The 20,178-nt window shown below is 46.4% G+C and overlaps 1 protein-coding gene and 1 pseudogene across 1 annotated transcript; one reads left to right on the forward strand and one right to left on the reverse strand.

Annotated features, from left to right (window-relative positions):
• Positions 1–20,178, reverse strand: part of LOC149462496 (uncharacterized) — a 124,880-nt pseudogene that overhangs the window by 40,527 nt on the left and 64,175 nt on the right.
• LOC149462497 (uncharacterized) lies at positions 2,659–7,193 on the forward strand. Its single transcript, XM_089676807.1, has 2 exons — positions 2,659–2,852; positions 6,340–7,193. Exons 1-2 carry the CDS (start codon positions 2,694–2,696, stop codon positions 6,625–6,627), a joined length of 447 nt encoding a protein of 148 aa, XP_089532933.1. The 5' UTR covers positions 2,659–2,693; the 3' UTR covers positions 6,628–7,193.

A 20,178-nucleotide genomic window follows, 5' to 3' on the forward strand; every position in this document is an offset into this window, starting at 1 on the left:
AGCTGATGGGGTCTCTCAGGGGTTAAGGTCCCTTAAGGGGTAGTGGAGTTCAGGGGCTTTGAGGGGGTAGAGTAGCTGAAGGAATCTGGGTGGATAGGGTTGGTGGGAAGCAGAGCTCTGAGGGAAAAAAAAGGTTGTCAGGCTCAGGGGGACACTGAGGTAGGGAGGGGGGCTCTTGGTGATTGCTCTCCCACCTGTATTTACTTTCCAGATTTCCTTGCAGAACTCCTATCAGGAAAGGAAGACAACCTTCACCTTCTTACCATCTCATTATTTTCCAGTATACCAAGTGGAATGAAGGAGGGCAGTCTTTCCCCCCTTGGTGGTCACTTGTTCCTACATAAGGTCTGTTGGTACATTATTGACTAAAAGGTAGTCAGGGGTCAGTGCTGAACATCTTCAGGAGACACTCCAATACCTTCCCATGACACAGGCTCTGGCAGTGCCCGGTGCTGGAATTCAGAGCCCCAGGAACCCACCACCACTCTGTACAATGTCCTGGATATTACAGTATACTTGGTAATGAAGAGAACTAACCCCTCCCTTATGTTGTTCTCCTCCTACCCACGATGGGTTGTCATTGGAGGGAAGAGAACAGACTCCTCCCCCAGAGCTCTCTATTACACCAGTAGCATCCTCCTGCTATCCAATCCAATCCCTTCTCTTATTGCAGAGAGTGACAGTGACATCACTTCAGTCAGTCAGCAGGCTGCCAGAGATTGGAGCCTTACAGTCAGAGTCCTGGCTATTAAAGTCAGCAAGTTCCCCTTCCTGGACCTCATGATGAGCCGACATTGACCTCACAGCACTGCCTCAGAGCAAACAAGTCAAAAGAAGGATCGTATTTATCATTCCTTGTCTGCAGATCTAAAACTCATAAAACCAGTTCAGAGACTAAAAAACTTAACAGTGAAAAGGGGATTTCTGATCTGGCAGGTCAAGATTGTCCCAGGACCTCCAAGATGTAGCAAATGCTAAACAATTCAGATTAAATGTCCTCCCTTGGGGAGAGTAGTCCTTACATGTCCAGCAACCCTCCTATTCCCCCCTCACACCCACATCCTATTATTGTGTGACCAATACCATCCAAATCATTCTTACTTTCATTTCCCAAAGTTATCCGTCTACAAGGAGACCTGTATAGATCACATGATGGCACCAATGAGGATGGAGGAGGACCGGAGTCACATGACTGAGAAGATACTAAACCTCACCCTGGAGATCATCTACCTGCTGACCAGAGAGGTGAGGAGGATTGTGGGAGGTCACATGACATCACTTATCTCTATTAATAAAACACAGACCTGACCGGAGAGGTGAGGAGGATTCTGGGAGGTCACATGACATCACTCTTATCTCTATTAACCTCCCTGGCGGTATGATTATTTCAGATTTTTGGTGCTGAAAGCGGTACATTTTTTTGCATGGAAATATGTAGTTTTTTATGGTAGGCCTGTAATTTTTAGGAATAACTCACTGAAATCTGTCCGAACAAGAGTCTAGTAAACATTCCGGATATGATAAAATTTGAAATCCGAAATCATAAATTATAATTTAATAAATAATCATAAAAAATAATAATAATAAATGTAATTCAATAATATAATCAAACCAAAAACACTGAAATGTGAAATAGAGCGCCAAGTTCGCACATCGCTGAGCTCAGTCACAAAATCATTTTCGGTGTCTGATGAGGAATTTCCCCCACGAATCATTATCACTCAATTCTGCAAGTGGTTCTGATTTATTATCGCTGTTCTCTAGCCGGTCTAAAACCGCTTTTGACGTAAAGGGCCGCTTTTTGGACGCCATGAACTTTTCTCAGTTTCCAGGCAGAAAGAACAGTTAAAATGCAGGCAGGGCGCCGGACAAAGCACTCGGGACAAAATGTATGTGAAATGCATTGAAACAGCAATGTTTTACTATGTAAAATTTTTTTAGAAAAAAATTACATTTTTAAAATTTTCAAATTTCCCGGGGCGCCCGACGTCACAGGGTCCGAAACACAGAAGCAGGATGCCGGCATTGGCCGGAGGAGATGGCCGGGGACGCTGCAGGGGACACATTGTGGGAGCGCAGAACAAGGTAAGCGCTGAAGGGGATCCCTATGCAGCATCTCATGGTAAGCCCGAGTGTAGCTCGGGGTTACTGCTTTTGGTACTGAAACTTTACCCCGAGCTACACTCGGGAATACCACCAGGGAGGTTAATAAAAAACAGACCTGAACAGAGAGGTGAGGAGGATTCTGGGAGGTCACATGACATCACTCTTATCTCTATTAATAAAACACAGACCTGACTGGAGAGGTGAGGAGGATTCTGGGAGGTCACATGACATCACTCTCATCTCTATTAATAAAACACAGACCTGACCGGAGAGGTGAGGAGGATTCTGGGAGTCTAACATGATATTCCTATTGGTTCCTCAATACAGAGATTTCCTCTTCTGAAGCCAGGTGATCATATGACCATCACAGTGCCTCCATGTGACTCCCTAAACCCTGAGAGACACAACATGCAGAAGATTCTAGAAGTCACCAAGAAGATGATGGAGCTGCTGACAGGAGAGGTGAGCGGTGCCGGGAATTCTGGGACATTCTCCAGTAACAGACAAGGGATGTGTCTGGATGGTGACTGTATCATTGTGTGTGTCAGGTTCCTATAAGGTGTCAGGGTGTCACTGTCTATTTCTCCATGGAGGAGTGGGAGTATTTAGAAGGACACAAGGATCTCTACAAGGACGTCATGATGGACAATCAGCAGACTTTCAGGAAGATTGTAAGGAAGGAATTTCCCTGGAATGAGACAATATTGAAGCTCACCCTGGAGATCCTCAGCCTGCTGACTGGAGAGGTGAGTGTAATGAAGGGGTTAAATAAAGAAAAAATCCTCTTGTGCTGCCAAACCTAATATGATGAACTAAGAGTGTCTGCAAACACCAAACTGCGTTCCCACAACACTACAACATAAATGGAGAGATAAATAGTGCTGCGCTACTCACTAAAGCTAACCATAAAGTAAACACCTGACAGAGCCCCTAACTAAGGTGATAGAAGTGCAAACCTAGAGAATCACCAAACACAAGGGAAGGAAAAGATCCAGAGAGAATGGATGTCCTGCTAGGCAACACCAAATGTGAACAAACCAATGAGTGCAACTTCAACAAATGTGCAAATAGATAGTCTGAGTAATATATATCAAGGCATAAATAATAATACACAGTATCTCCCAGAAGTGAGTCCCCCCTCCCCCGGACAGTATAATATATATATATATATATATACACAGTATCTCCCAGAAGTGACTCCACCCCTCACATTTGTGTCAATATTTGATTCTCTCTTTTCATGTGACAACACTGAAGAAATGACACTTTGCTACAATGTGACGTAGTCAGTGTACAGCTTGTATAACATGTAAATTTGCTGTCCCCTCAAAATAACTCAACACACCGCCATTAATGTCTAAACCGCTGGCAACAAAAGTGAGTCCACCCCTAAGTGACAAGGTCCAAATTGGGCCCAAAATGTCAATATTTTGTGTTGCCACCATTATTTCCCAGCACTGCCTCCTTCCTCCCGCCGGTGACCCCTCTAGTGATATAAAGATCTATATAGAGGAATCGGGACCTCCTTCCTCCTGCCGGTGACCCCTCTAGTGATATAAAGATCTATATAGAGGAATCGGGACCTCCTTCCTCCTGCCGGTGACCCCTCTAGTGATATAAAGATCTATATAGAGGAATCGGGACCTCCTCCCTCCTGTGGACCCCTCTAGTAATGCATCCTAGATTTCTTTTTGCTTTCCCCACTGCTTGGCCACACTGTTTGCTCATTTTGCAATCATCTGAAATAAGTACCCCTAAGTCCTTTTTCTCTTTAGTGCTAGCCAACACTGTACCCCCACATTGAACTGAAATTTCCACTTCTCTGATCAATCTTCCAGCAATGCCAGAACCTGTTCCATGTTACAGACACCTCCAGGGATATCCTCCCTATTACACACCTTTGTGTCATCAGCAAAGAGACATCCCCTTACCCAACAACCCTTTAGTTCTATCACTTACATATAGAACAGGACCCAGTACAGAACCTTGGGGGACACCACTAGTGACTGCTCTCTGTTCCGTGTGAACCCCATTTACAACCACACTCTGGTATCTCTCCTTTAGCCAACTGCACATCCACTGAACCCCCCAAGGGCTAAGTCCTAGCTTGTCCAACTTCTGTATTAGATCGTTATGTGGAACTGTATCACATGCCTTGCAGGAATCAAGATATTCTATGTCCACAGCACCACCCTGGTCCAAAACATTGGTAATATAGTCAAAAAGTCCAATCAGTCGAGTCTGCCATGGTCTGCCCTCAGTAAAGCCATGCTGCTTTGGATCCAGCAAGTTGTGTGTTTCTAGATGATCAATGATCCTTCCTTTCAGGAGTGATTCCATTAACTTGACTACCACCGAATTTAGACTCACTGGCCTGTAATTGCCGGCTTCTACCTTGCTGCCCTTCTTGTGGATCGGTACAATATTAGTTGTCCGCCAGTCATGGGGAACTTCTCCTGTTAGAAGAGATTGATTAAAAAGATCAGTTACTGGTCCAACGACTAGACCTCGAAGTTCTCTGAGATCTCTGGGATGATCCATCACGGCCCATTGATTTATTAATCTTTAACTGAGCCAGTTCCCCTGCTACCTCTGTCTCCGGAAATCCTAAAACTAATCCATCATTACTGGAACCAATATGATTTCCCAACTTATTATTGTTAGTATAATTGACTTCTGAGAAGACAAAAGTCATTGTTTAAGTGGTTTGCTACATCCAGGTCTCCCCCAACATAGGTGTTGTGCCCAGATTTCATTTTAGTGATCCCATCGTATTTTTCTATCACTAATGTACCTAAAAAATGTTTTATCTCCTTTCTTCATAGATTTAGCAATTTCCTCCTCTTTCTGTGCTTTGGCAGCGCTGATAATGTGTTTGGCCTCCTTTTGTATATTTTTATACTCTTCTCTGTCAGCTCCACCTCCTGTTTCCTTGAATCTCCTATATGATGATTTCTTTTCCTTTACTATCCTACTTCTCTCTTTAGTGAACCATATTGGTTGTCTCTTCTGTTTATTCTTACTAACTTGCCTGACATATAATCTAGTTGCCTCCAGGATGGTAGACTCTAACAGTGCCCACTGATTACTTACTCCGGTCCTTTTACTCCAACCTTTCAACTCATTTTTTAGAAATTCGCCCATTTCATCAAAATTTGTCTTTATGAAATCTAAATCTTTTGTTTTTGTATATGATTTTTCAGTTCTTATTGTAATATCAAACCGAAGACATTGGTGATCGCTAGAACCCACATTTTCTCCCACCTCAACATTAGACAGTCGATCCCCATTTGTCAGTACTAGGTCTAGAATATGATCACCTTGGGTTGGACTTTTTACTGTTTTAGAGAAGCCCCATTCAGTGCTTCCATTACATCCCTGCTACTGCTTGTAATAACAGTTTGAGATTTCCAGTTAATGTCAGGCGTGGTGACGTCACCCATAATGAAAACCTCCCCCTTTATTGCCATTTGAGTTATCTCATCAATCAAGAAGTCCTCCTAATCTTCAGTCTGTCCTGGGGGTCTGCATATGACACCAATTCAAAGGGAAGATCCCTCTCTGGTTGGAAGGCAGACCCAGAGGGTTTCCAGTATTTCATTTGTTGTTTGAATTAATGTTCTCCTTATGCTATTTCTGACATATATGACAACTCCACCTCCCCTCCCCCCTACTCTGTCTTTCCTGTATAGTGTATAGCCTGGTATAGTTCCCAGTCATCTGAATCCTTGAACCACGTCTCTGTAATTACAACAAGGTCCAAGTGGTCCCTAGACATAGCTGTCAGCTCACAAAGCTTGTTGCCTAAACTCGGAGCATTAGTGCAATGACATGACAAGCACTGCCATCTACTGCTTTATGTTTACCAGCAAAAACTGTAACTGAAGTGACCCCATCAGCCCCGTCCTCAGCAACACCAACCTCACATTTGTTTCAGCCTGCTGGGGACAGAAATGATCCTCAACAATGACATCTCTGCCCCCATTTCTCAGTTTAAATGCATGTCCAAAAACCTCCTAAATTCCATAGTAAGGAGCTGAGCGCCCTTGTGTGAGGGATGCAGACCATCTCTATTGTACAGCTCAATGTCAGACCACCTGATGGCATCATGACTAACAGAACCAAAACCTTCAGCTTTGCACCAATCCTTTCACCAAACATTGGACTCTGCTATACCAAGTACTTCCTCTTGTTGTCCATTATGGACAGGTAAGACCTCTTTGTATCACACAGAACTGTACAGGAGTCATGAAGAAATCTACCAACAATGACACAAGAAGGAGATCTCATCGTATGACCACAAGATCCTCGAGAATCCAGAATCCCATCACCATCCCCCCACCTCCATCCCTGATCCCTACAAGACAGAAGACACAGAAGATTCTAGAAGTCACAGAGAAGATGATGGAGCTGCTGACAGGAGAGGTGAGCGGTGCCGGGAATTCTGGGACATTCTCCAGTAACAGACAAGGGATGTGTCTGGATGGTGACTGTATCATTGTGTGTGTCAGGTTCCTATAAGGTGTCAGGGTGTCACTGTCTATTTCTCCATGGAGGAGTGGGAGTATTTAGAAGGACACAAGGATCTCTACAAGGACGTCATGATGGACAATCAGCCGCCCCTCACATCACCGGGTAAGAGGAGACTTTATTGTAAAGGAGAGAGCAGTACGGAGGATCCACCTAGATCCCCCATCATCTGATAAACACATAGAAACAATGGATTCAGTCTCAGGAGATGGGATGAAGCAGTGTGGGACCTCTGCAATTTGTCTCATGTGGACATCTAGGCCACCACTGAGTGCTGAATACCAATATTATGAGTCCTGACCCTTGCACTGTATAATTTATATTGTACATTACATACTCCTGACCCCTGCACTATATACTCTATATTGTACATTACATACTCCTGACCCCAGCACTATATACTCTATGGTTTACATTACATACTCCTGACCCCTGCACTATATACTCCATGTTGTACATTACATCCTCCTGACCCCTGCACTATATGCTCTATATTGTACATTACATACTCCTGACCCCTGCACTATATACTCTGTTGTACATTACATACTCCTGACCCCTGCACTATATACTCTATATTGTACATTACATACTCCTGACCCCTGCACTATATACTCTGTTGTACATTACATCCTCCTGACCCCTGCACTATATACTCTATATTGTACATTACATACTCCTGACCCCTGCGCTATATACTCTATATTGTACATTACATACTCCTGACCCCAGCACTATATACTCTATGGTTTACATTACATACTCCTGACCCCTGCACTATATACTCCATGTTGTACATTACATCCTCCTGACCCCTGCACTATATGCTCTATATTGTACATTACATACTCCTGACCCCTGCACTATATACTCTATGTTGTACATTACATACTCCTGACCCCTGCACTATATACTCTATGTTGTATATTACATACTCCTGACCCCTGCACTATATATTCTATGTTGTACATTACATACTCCTGTCCCCTGCACTATATACTCCATATTGTACATTACATACTCCTGACCCCTGCACTATATACTCTATGTTGTACATTACATACTCCTGACCCCTGCACTATATACTCCATGTTGTACATTACATACTCCTGACCCCTGCACTATATACTCTATGTTGTACATTACATACTCCTGACCCCTGCACTATATACTCTGTGTTGTACATTACATACTCCTGACCCCTGCACTATTAATATTATACAGGATTTATGGTGCCAACAGTTTGCTTAGCGCTTTACAATATGACAGGAGACAATACAGCAACAATACAGTTCAATACAAGAGGACAATGAGGGCCCTGATCCTTGGAGCTTACAATCTAGGAGGAAGAGGCTAGTAGTACAAAAGATAGTAACTGTGGGGGATGGACTGGTAGGAGGAGTAGAAGATTCCATTATTAGCTGAGGGCAGGATAGGCTTCCCTTAAGAGTTGGTTTTCAGAGATCGCCTAAAAGTGAGCAGAGTAGGCGATAGTCTGATAAATTGGGGTAGAGAGTTCCAGAGGATGGGGAAAGCTCTGGAAAAGTCCTGGAGACGAGCATGGGAGGAGGAGACAAGGGAGCTAGAGAGTAGGAGGTCTTGCGAGGAGCAGAGAGTACGGTTTGTGTGATAGTTAGAGACAAGTTCGGTGATGTAATTTGGGGCAGACTTATTAATGGCTTTATAAGTTATTGTTAATGTTTTGAATTTTATCCATTGGGCAATGGGAAGCCAGTGGAGGGATTGGCAGAGAGGGGTGGAGGACACTGAATGGAGGCCAGTGGAGGGATTGGCAGAGAGGAGTGGAGGACACTGAATGGAGGCCAGTGGAGGGATTGGCAGAGAGGGGTGGAGGACACTGAATGGAGGCCAGTGGAGGGATTGGCAGAGAGGAGTGGAGGACACTGAATAGAGGCCAGTAGAGGGATTGGCAGAGAGGGGTGTAGGCCAGTGGAGGGATTGGCAGAGAGGGGTGGAGAACACTGAATGGAGGCCAGTGGAGGGATTGGCAGAGAGGGGTGGAGGACACTGAATGGAGGCCAGTGGAGGGATTGGCAGAGAGGGTGGCAGATACAGAACGGTTAGTAAGGTGGATGAGTCTGGCGGCAGCATTCATTATAGATTGAAGAGGGGATGGCCTGCGATGAGGTCGGCCAATGAGGAGGGAGTTACAATAGTCGAGGCGAGATATAACAAGGGAGTGAATACGTTGCTTAGTGGTTTCCGAGGTTAGGAACGGGCGTATCTTGGAGATGTTGCGGAGGTGAAGTCTACATGATTTGGACAGTGATTGGACCTGGAGCTGAAAAGACAGATAGGAGTCTAGGATTACACCTAGTACCCTGGCATGAGGGGATGGACTGATGGTTGTATTATTGATCTTGATGGAGAAGTCAGGGGAGGGGGCATGGGCTGGGGGGAATACTAAGAGCTCAGTTTTGGAAAGATTGAGTTTGAGGAAGTGGAGTGACATCCATGCCGATATGTCACTTAGTAGGTTAGTAATGCGAGAGGAGACTGAAGGGGTGAGGTGAGGAGGAGACTGAAGGGGTGAGGTGAGGGGTAGAAAGATAGATTTGTGTGTCATCAGCATAGAGATGTTACTTAAAGCCATGGGAGTTTATCAAGTGACCAAGGGAGGAGGTGTAGATGAAGAAGATAAGGGGTCCAAGAACAGAACCTTGAGGGACCTATGCAGAGAAAGGCAGTGAAGAGGAGGAGGCAGCTTTATAGGTAACACTGAAAGAGCACTGCGATAGGTAGGAGGAGAACCAGGAGAGAGCAGAGTCTCTGAGGCCAAGAGAGTGGAGTTTTTTGAGGAAAAGAAGATGGTCAACCATATCAAAAGCCACAGAGATGTCAAGTAGTAAGAGTACGGAGTAGTGGCCATTGGTTGGGATGAGTACGGAGTAGTGGCCATTGGTTGGGATGAGTACGGAGTAGTGGCCAATGGTTGGGATTAGTACGGAGTAGTGGCCATTGGTTGGGATGAGTACGGAGTAGTGGCCATTGGTTGGGATGCGTATGGAGTAGTGGCCATTGGCTGGGATGAGTACAGAGTAGTGGCCATTGGTTGGGATAAGTACAGAATAGTGGCCATTGGTTGGGATGAGTACGGAATAGTGGCCATTGGTTGGATGAGTACGGAGTAGTGTTCATTGGTTGGGATTGGTATGGAGTAGTGGCCATTGGTTGGGATGAGTATGGAGTAGTGGCCATTGGTTGGGATGAGTACAGAGTAGTGGTCATTGGTTGGGATGAGTACGGTGTAGTGGCCATTGGTTGGGATGAGTACGGAGTAGTGGCCATTGGTTGGGATGAGTACGGAGTAGTGCCATTGGTTGGGATGAGTACGGAGTAGTGACCATTGGTTGGGATTTGTACAGAGTAGCGGCCATTGGTTGGGATGAGTATGGAGTAGTGGCCATTGGTTGGGATGAGTACGGAGTAGTGGCCATTGGTTGGGATGAGTACAGAGTAGTGGCCATTGGTTGGGATGAGTACGGAATAGTGGCCATTGGTTGGGATGAGTACGGAGTAGTGGCCATTGGTTGGGATTGGTACGGAGTAGTGGTCATTGGTTGGGATGAGTACGGAATAGTGGCCATTGGTTGGGATGAGTACGGAGTAGTGTTCATTGGTTGGGATTGGTATGGAGTAGTGGCCATTGGTTGGGATAAGTATGGAGTAGTGGCCATTGGTTGGGATGAGTACAGAGTAGTGGTCATTGGTTGGGATGAGTACGTAGTAGTGGCCATTGGTTGGGATGAGTACGGAGTAGTGGCCATTGGTTGGGATGAGTACAGAGTAGTGGCCATTGATTGGGATGAGTACAGAGTAGTGGCCATTGGTTGGGATGAGTACAGAGTAGTGGCCATTGGTTGGGATAAGTACGGAATAGTGGCCATTGGTTGGGATAAGTACGGAGTAGTGGTCATTGGTTGGGATTGGTATTGGAGTAGTGGCCATTGGTTGGGATGAGTATGGAGTAGTGGCCATTGGCTGGGATGAGTATGGAGTAGTGGCCATTGGTTGGGATGAGTACAGAGTAGTGGCCATTGGCTGGGATGAGTATGGAGTAGTGGCCATTGGCTGGGATGAGTATGGAGTAGTGGCCATTGGTTGGGATGAGTACGGAGTAGTGACCATTGGTTGGGATGAGTACGGAGTAGTGACCATTGGTTGAGATGAGTACGGTGTAGTGGCCATTGATTGGGATGAGTACGGTGTAGTGGCCATTGGTTGGGATGAGTACGGAGTAGTGGCCATTGGTTGGGATGAGTACGGAGTAGTGCCATTGGTTGGGATGAGTACGGAGTAGTGACCATTGGTTGGGATTTGTACAGAGTAGCGGCCATTGGTTGGGATGAGTATGGAGTAGTGACCATTGGTTGGGATTTGTACAGAGTAGTGGCCATTGGTTGGGATTTGTACAGAGTAGTGGCCATTGGTTGGGATGAGTACAGAGTAGTGGCCATTGGTTTTAGCAGTTAGTAGATCATTAGTGAGTTTTAGTAGGGCAGTGTCAGTGGAGTGGAGTGAGTGAAAGCCAGACTGTAAATGGTGAAGAAGGTTGTTGTCGGTGAGGTGGGAGCTCAGGTGATTGTAGACTAAACGTTCTAGGAGTTTAGAGGTAAATGGCAGCAGGGAGATGGGTCTTAAGTTGTTCAGGTTGGTGGGGTCCAGGGAGGGCTTGTTAAGTATGGGAGTGATGTGCTTTAGAGGGGAGGGGAAGGCACCAGTAGAGAGGGAGAGTTTGAAGATGTGAGTGAGGGAGCATAGGATAGGAGGAGAGGGTGACCGTAGTAGTTGTGAGGGGACAGGATCCAGGGGGCAGGTGGTGAGATGGGCTTCTGAGAAAACCTTAGTGACCTCTTCAGTAGTAGCGAGGTCAAAAAAAGAGTGTTGAGGGAGGTTTAGTATAAGGTATGCTAAGTGGGATGGATGTCTGTGCAGTGGAGATGTCCCTACGAATTGCATCAATCTTGTTTTTGAAATGATTTGCAATCTCATGAGCTGTGAGGTACAGGGTGGAGGTGGAGAAAGTAGAGAGTTAAAAGTAGAGACGACAAGAACTAGTTGATAAGGTATTGATGAGAGTGACAAAGTAGGCTCTTTTGGCAGCATGGAGGGAGGAATTGTATATGAAGAAAGCAGATTTATATCGGGTGAATGCTTGCTGGGATTTGGTTTTACACCACAGTCGCTCCAGCGCACAAGTACAGTTGTGTTCAAAATAATAGCAGTGTGTTGAAAAAAGTGAATAAAGCTGAAAATCCTTCTAATAGCTTTTATTTCCATCCACACAAATGCATTGGGAACACGACACATTTTATGTCAAATCAAAACATGAAGAAAAATACATCAAATTTGTGTTGTTCCTCTAAAAAAATTGAAGAAAAGTGTATATTAGACGGTTCAAAAAAATCTCAGTGTTTGTATTCTTCTTTACAAACTCAAACATTCACTATATAAACTGAGAAATGTTTGAAGATTTTGCTTTCCTTTGAATGACTTCATGAATATTTGGTTGTAGTCGCACTGTTTCTGAGAACTGCTGTACATCTGTGTTGCATGGAGTCACCCAACTTCTGGCCCCTGTGATCAGGTATTCCAGCCCAGGATGATTGGACCACATTCCACAGTTCTTCTCTATTTCTTGGATTTGCCTCAGAAACGGCATTTTTGATGTCACCCCACAAGTTTTCTGTTGGATGAAGATCCGGGGATTGGGCTGGCCACTCCATAACGTCCATCTTGTTGGTCTGGAACCAAGATGTTGCACGTTTACTGGTGTGTTTGGGGTGGTTGTCTTGTTGGAACACCCATTTCAAGGGCATTTCCTCTTCAGCATAAGGCAGCATGACCTCTTCAAGTATTCTGATGGATTCAAACTGATCCATGATCCCTGGTATGCGATAAATAGGCCCAACACCGTAGTATGAGAAACATCCCCATATCATGATGCTTGCACCACCATGCTTCACAGTCTTCACAGTGTACTGTGGCTTGAATTCAGTGTTTGGGGGTCGTCTGACAAACTGTCTCCGCCCACTAGACCCAAAAAGAACAATCTTACTTCCATCAGCCCACAAAATGTTGCGTCATTTCTCTTTAGGCCAGTCAATGTGCTCTTTGGCAGATTGTAACCTCTTCAGCACACGTCTTTTTCCAACAGTGGGACTTTGCGGGGGCTTCTTGCAGATAGCTTGGCTTCACATCGGCGTCTTCTAATTGTAACAGTCCTCACAGGGAACGTCACACCTTCTTTCATCTTCCTGGAGCTGATTGTTGGCTGAGTCCGCCCCATTTTGGCTATTCTTCTATCCATTCCAATGGTAGTTTTTCGCTTTCTTCCACGTCTTTCAGGTTTTGGTTGTCATTTTAAAGCATTTGCCCTCATTTTAGCTGAGCAGCCGATCGTTTTCTGCACTTCTTTATATGTTTTCCCCTCTCCAATCAACTTTTTAATCAAGGTACGCTGTTCTTCTGAACAATGTCTGGAACGACCCATTTTCCTCAGAATTTCAGAGAGAAATGCACTGTAACCACCATGTACAACATTTGCTGCCTTCCTTCGTTAAATAAGGGCAATAATTGCCACCTGTTTTTCAAAGAATGAATGACCTCACTAATAGAACTCCACACTGCTATTATGTTGAACATTCCCCTTTCAATGAGTGATTCAATGACACAGAATCAGCAGCATGCATGTCATGACTGTTGGGTCTGTTGGATTTCTATGACTCTACTACACCTGCTAGGAAATTATCTGCCATGTAGAAATATCATTTCCACCAAAAACAGCGATTGATCCGGTTAGTGATGTCTGACTGCTAGTATTTTGAACATAACTATGTCTCTTAAGATGTCCGGTGTGGTCAGTCTGCCACGGATGTAATGGTCGGGGCCTGATGCTTCGTGTTGTTAGAGGAGCAAGTGAGTCCAGTGGGGGTGACAGTGAACTGTTGTAGACAGCAGTGGCCAGGTCAGGGCAGGACAGGGGAGAGATTCTGTCATAGAGTTGGTCAGTTGCAGAGTGGAAAGGAGCCGGGTTCAAGTTGTGAAGGTTTCTGCGGGTAATTGTTTGCTGCTTGGAGGGATAGGTGTTTGAAGACGAGGAGACTGTGAAGGTGATGAGATTGTGATCAGAGAGAGGAAAGGGGGTGTTTGTGAGGTTGTAGGGAGTGCAAAGATGGGAGAAAACAAGGTGTAATGTATTCCCATCAGAGTGAGTGGAGGACGGTATACATTGTGCTAATGTATACCACGTTCACCGCCATCCCTCTTGCCAAATATACCACGTCCACTGCCACCCCTCTGTCCAAGTATACCACGTCCACTGCCACCCCTCTGTCCAAGTATACCACGTCCACTGCCACCCCTCTGTCCAAGTATACCACGTCCACCGCCACCCCTCTGTCCAAGTATACCACATCCACCTCCACCCCTCTGTCCAAGTATACCACGTCCACTGCCACCCCTCTGTCCAAGTATACCACATCCACCACCACCCCTCTGTCCAAGTGTACCACATCCACTGCTACCTCTCTGTCCAAGTATACCACATCCACTGCCACCTCTCTGTCCAAGTATACCACATCCACCGCCACCCCTCTGTCCAAGTATACCACATCCACCGCCACCCCTCTGTCCAAGTATACCACATCCACCGCCACCCCTCTGTCCAAGTATACCACATCCACTGCTACCTCTCTGTCCAAGTATACCACATCCACCGCCACCCCTCTGTCCAAGTATACCACATCCACCGCCACCCCTCTGTCCAAGTATACCATGTCCACCCCTCTGCCCAAGTATACCACATCTGCTGCCACCTCTCTGTCCAAGTTTACCACGTCCACCGCCACCCCTCTGTCCAAGTATACCATGTCCACAGCCACCTCTCTGTCCAAGTATACCACGTCCACAGCCACCTCTCTGTCCAAGTATACCACGTCCACTGCCACCCCTTTGTCCAAGTATACCACATCCACTGCCACCCCTCTGTCCAAGTATACTACATCCGCTGGCTCCCTTTTGACCATGTATACCACGTCCTCCACCACCCCTCTGTCCAAGTATACCACATCTGCTGCCACCTCTCTGTCCAAGTTTACCACGTCCACCGCCACCCCTCTGTCCAAGTATACCACGTCCACAGCCACCCCTCTGTCCAAGTATACCACGTCCACAGCCACCTCTCTGTCCAAGTATACCACGTCCACCGCCACCCCTTTGTCCAAGTATACCACATCCACTGCCACCCCTCTGTCCAAGTATACCACGTCCACAGCCACCCCTCTGTCCAAGTATACCACGTCCACAGCCACCTCTCTGTCCAAGTATACCACGTCCACCGCCACCCCTTTGTCCAAGTATACCACATCCACTGCCACCCCTCTGTCCAAGTATACCACATCCCCCAACACCCCTCTGTCCAAGTATACCACAACCGCTGGCTCCCTTTTGACCATGTATACCACGTTTACCGCCACCCCTCTGTCCAAGTATACCATGTTCACCACCATCCCTCTGTCCAAGTATACCACGTCCACCGCCACCCCTCTGTCCAAGTATACCACGTCCACCACCACCCCTCTGTCCAAGTATACCACGTCCACCGCCACCCCTCTGTCCAAGTATACCACGTCCACCGCCACCCCTCTGTCCAAGTATACCACGTCCACCACCACCCCTCCCTCCAAGTATACCACGTCCACCGCCACCCCTCTGTCCAAGGATTTGCTCACCTCCAATCTAACCTGTTTCATGATGGTTTAATCCCAGCTCACCTCTACATGTTGTCTACAGTAAACATTTAAGCTTCCACTGATTACAGAATACTAATACTGAGAGTCCTGACCCTTATACTATATAACTTGTACATTACATCCTCCTGACCCCTGCACTATATACTCTATGTTGTACATTACATACTCCTGACCCCTGCACTATATACTCTATGTTGTACATTACATCCTCCTGACCCCTGCACTATATACTCTATGTTGTACATTACATCCTCCTGACCCCTGCACTATATACTCTATGTTGTACATTACATTCTCCTGACCCCTGCACTATATACTCCATGTTGTACATTACATACTCCTGACCCCTGCACTATATACTCTATGTTGTACATTACATACTCCTGACCCCTGCACTATACACTCTGAGTTGTACATTACATCCTCCTGACCCCTGCACTATATACTCTATGTTGTACATTCCATACTCCTGACCCCTGCACTATATACTCTATGCTGTACATTACATACTCCTGACCCCTGCACTATATACTCTATGTTGTACATTACATACTCCTGACCCTGCACTATATACTCTATGTTGTACATTACATACTCCTGACCCCTGCACTATATACTCTATGTTGTACATTACATACTCCTGACCCCTGCACTATATACTCTATGTTGTACATTACATACTCCTGACCCCTGCACTATATACTCTATGTTGTACATTACATACTCCTGACTTCTGCTCCCCCCTCCCCCCACTGCAATATATACACATAATATGGATTCTCTTTTGTTACACCCATTTCCTCCCAGCTGGACATTTTATATCGGATGATGTGATTGGAGCACAGACTTTTACATGGTGATAATAATGTGCTAACATCCTCCAACTTTGGACCCTTAAACAGAAAGTGATAATGAGGGAGGAGTCAATACCCCAATGATGGTGGTCTTCAGGATCAGTCCAGTCTTCATCTTGGTTGTTCTCCCCCCATCCTCACTCTCTGACCTCTGGTTGGGCTCAGCCCCGCTGTTCTTCATGACTAAATCATGGACTAAATAAGGAAGTGCAGTACTTCTTGTGTTGGGAAGATGGCGATGAGTGATAGAGGGGGTGGGGACCCTCGTCCTATAATCCCCTCATCACTGTCCCTCCTATAAAAGACAGTTCTGGTTGTTTCCTCACTCTCTGACTAAGGTCCATGAATAAAGAAATGACCTGGTAGGAGATCAGAGGAGCCATTTCCTAGTTCCCTTGAGGGTGGAATTGTAAGCTCCTCAGAGACCAAGCTGCCTGATTGGGGCAGAGTCCTGGTTTGGGGGAACCAATCAGCTCCTGTCTACTAATCCTCTTTGTCTTTGTATTTTAGTCCATGGCCGGGAGATGAGGAAAACCTCCGAGGATTGTCTCACTTTGTCTCCAGACTGGAAAGTAGAAGATGAGGACATCACACAGTATAGTCCAGGAGAAAACCCGGCTCCCTCCAATGTCCATCCGGCACCACCCAGTGTAGATGGACCATCGGATTCCTCGTATCCTGAGGAACCTCAGACTGTGCGGGACCAGGCCGGCCTTCCAACAGGGAAGAGGTTCTGCTGTACTGAGTGCGGGAAATGTTTCTGTTCTAAATCCAAACTTAATGTGCACAAAAGATCTCACACGGGGGAGAAGCCGTATTCTTGTACTGAGTGCGGGAAATGTTTTTCAGTAACGTCCAGTCTTTACAGCCATCAGAGATCTCACATGGGGGTGAAGCCACATTCCTGTCCTGAGTGCAAGAAATGTTTTGTAGAAAAATCAAAACTTGTCATACATCAGAGATCTCACACGGGGGAGAAACCATATTTTTGTGCTGAGTGTGGGAAATGTTTTTCACAGAGATGCCAACTTTATAAACATCAGAGATCTCACACGGGGGAGAAGCCATATTCCTGTCCAGAGTGCGAGAAATGTTTTGTAGAAAAATCAAAACTTATCATACATCAGAGGTCTCACACGGGGGAGAAACCATTTTTTTGTCCTGAGTGTGGGAAATGTTTCCGGTCTAAATCCCTTGTTAATAGCCATAAAAGATCTCACACGGGGGAGAAGCCGTATTCCTGTCCTAAGTGCGGAAAATGTTTTTCACAAATGTCCAGCCTGCACAAACATCAGAGATCTCATACAGGAGAAAAGCCATATTCCTGTCCTGAGTGCGGGAAATGTTTTTCAGAGAAGTCCTATCTCTCCAGTCATCAGAGATCTCACACGGGGGAGAAGCCGTATTCCTGTACTAAGTGCGGGAAGGGTTTTAGTTTTAAATGCCATCTTAATGTGCATAAAAGAACTCACACGGGAGAGAAGCCATATTCCTGTCCTGAGTGCGGGAAATGTTTTTCACAGAAGTCCCATCTTTCCACACATCAGAGATCTCACACAGGGGAGAAGCCACTTTCCTGTCCTGAGTGAGGAAAATGTTCCTCACTGAAGTCCTGTCTTCCTGTACATCAGGGGTCCCACACAACCCTGGAGGTGTATTAGTGCCTTGAGTGCGGGAAATGTCTTCTAGATGAATGTTGCTGGACATCCCAGCTCTCATGTGGGGAAGAAGCACACCCTGATATACACCTCAGATATACTCCATGGCTGATCTTCATCATGGAAGAAACAGTCCATAAGGAGATCAGAGGTCCCCAAAGACATGGATGCAGTTCGGGGCCAGGTTGGCCATTGATGGCAGGAGAAGAATAAAAATGGAGTCCTGCCCTGTGATTGGCTGAGTACATTTTGTGGTGGGAAGTCTATGGAGAACAATGTTGAACGGATGTGGCCGGCATTCTCCAGCTGGGAGGAGTTTTGGCCGTATTTTATTTCTTATGATCATTGGCTCTGTCAGGGATCGCCGCTGGTCCCAGTGCAGGCGCAGAATGCCATCTTACGCGGGGATGCGGGCGCTAGGTCCTTGCCAGCCGTGGTGACGGAGTTCGGACATGCGCACTGGCATTCGCGGGTGCACGCCGGGCACCAATGACAGCGCAGAGCACGGTATTTAAATCCCCCCTGTGCTGTCACTGGTTGCCGTATGGTCTTTCTGACATCCCTGATCCTGAACCTGTGTAGTTGTGAGTATTATTGACCCGGATTGCCTGACTTTGCTGATTTCTCCTGTCCTGACCCTTGGCTTGCCTGACCTCGCTTCTGGATGCCCCTTTATAGATCTGACCTCTTGTTACTGACCTGGCGTGTGACCCGACCATTCTCTGCCCGCTGCCTTGTACCGCACCGACCTCCCGGCTACCGACTCGGCTTGTCTGACTTTGCACCTGCTCATCCATCCATCCCGTCGGGATCTCCGATCCTCCTCACGTCAGCCTCTCACCCTGCGGGAGCCTCTGGCGGACTCCTCTACCACTGGTGGGTGTACCCAGTAGCCGCGACCTGGTCTTGGTGCGCTCCAAGTCCATCCCCACCATCAGGGACCCTGGTGAACAAGTGACCCGGGACTTAGACTCTGCACTCTGGGGAAACCTGACCAGTGGAGTGCTAGAGGTACTGCCAGGTGGTCCCTTACAGGCTCCATCTAGTGGCCATAATATCATATTGGGCTAGTTTTACTGATGGAGATATTCCAGAAAAATCACCTCTTTGTGGCCTCTAGATGGAGCCGGCGATCATAGGAAATCACTGTGTTAACATATGGCCGGATGTTGTCACAGCTGGAGGAATGATTGTCTCATTGGTCCAATGAATGTTCTATAAATAGAGCCCTTGGTTTCCTTCATCAGACACGGCTCCATATTAATCCCTGAGGTCACACTCCCACACTCTGAGGTCACGCTCCTGCACCCTGAGGTCACGCTCCCGCACCCTGAGGTCACGCTCCCGCACCCTGAGGTCACGTTCCCGCACTCTGAGGTCACGCTCCCGCACCCTGAGGTCACGCTCCCGCACTCTGAGGTCACGCTCCCGCACTCTGAGGTCACGCTCCCGCACCCTGAGGTCACGCTCCCGCACCCTGAGGTCACGCTCCCGCACCCTGAGGTCACGCTCCCGCACCCTGAGGTCACGCTCCCGCACCCTGAGGTCACGCTCCCGCACCCTGAGGTCACGTTCCCGCACTCTGAGGTCACGCTCCCGCACCCTGAGGTCACGCTCCCGCACCCTGAGGTCACGCTCCCGCACCCTGAGGTCACGCTCCCGCACTCTGAGGTCACGCTCCTGCACTCCAAGACAGATAAAACTTTTTTTTGGTGGTATTTATTCACCGCTGGAATTTTTAATTTTTTGCTTTATAAATGAAAATGTCCAAAAATGTTAAAAAAAAGTTTTTCTTATGAAATTTTGCAAATAAATAATCTTTCTTCATAAATCAGCCAAAATGTATTCAGATATCTTTTTAGTAAAGAAAAAAATAACCCAAATTAGTTTATAACCAAAAATTATAATTTTTCAAAAAAGTTTTTAAATTTTTATTCTTTTTATATTAATACTTATGTTTTTTTTACACCCATAAAGGCTGTAAAAGCAATAATTCCTCCTTCTCTCCGGCTGCATTCTTGCAGCCATTGAGAAATACTGTGAGAGCTGTGATTGGTCACAGCTTATCACATGGTACAAGTCTGTTGGGAATAGCCCTGTACCATGTGACCTCGGTGATCATTCACAGATTTCACTAGTAGTAAGCAATGATATCAGGAAGTGACATTCTCCTTACTACTATTCATGTGATCACTTGTGTTCAGTTCACTGGTCTTCCCAGTGAATGGCTGTGCAGGGAGGGGGGATGTCTGGACA

Source organism: Staurois parvus, unplaced genomic scaffold (assembly GCF_062004578.1).
Source record: "Staurois parvus isolate SC_StPar_1 unplaced genomic scaffold, SC_StPar_1.0 ptg000174l, whole genome shotgun sequence".
NCBI classification, from domain to species: Eukaryota; Metazoa; Chordata; class Amphibia; order Anura; family Ranidae; genus Staurois; species Staurois parvus.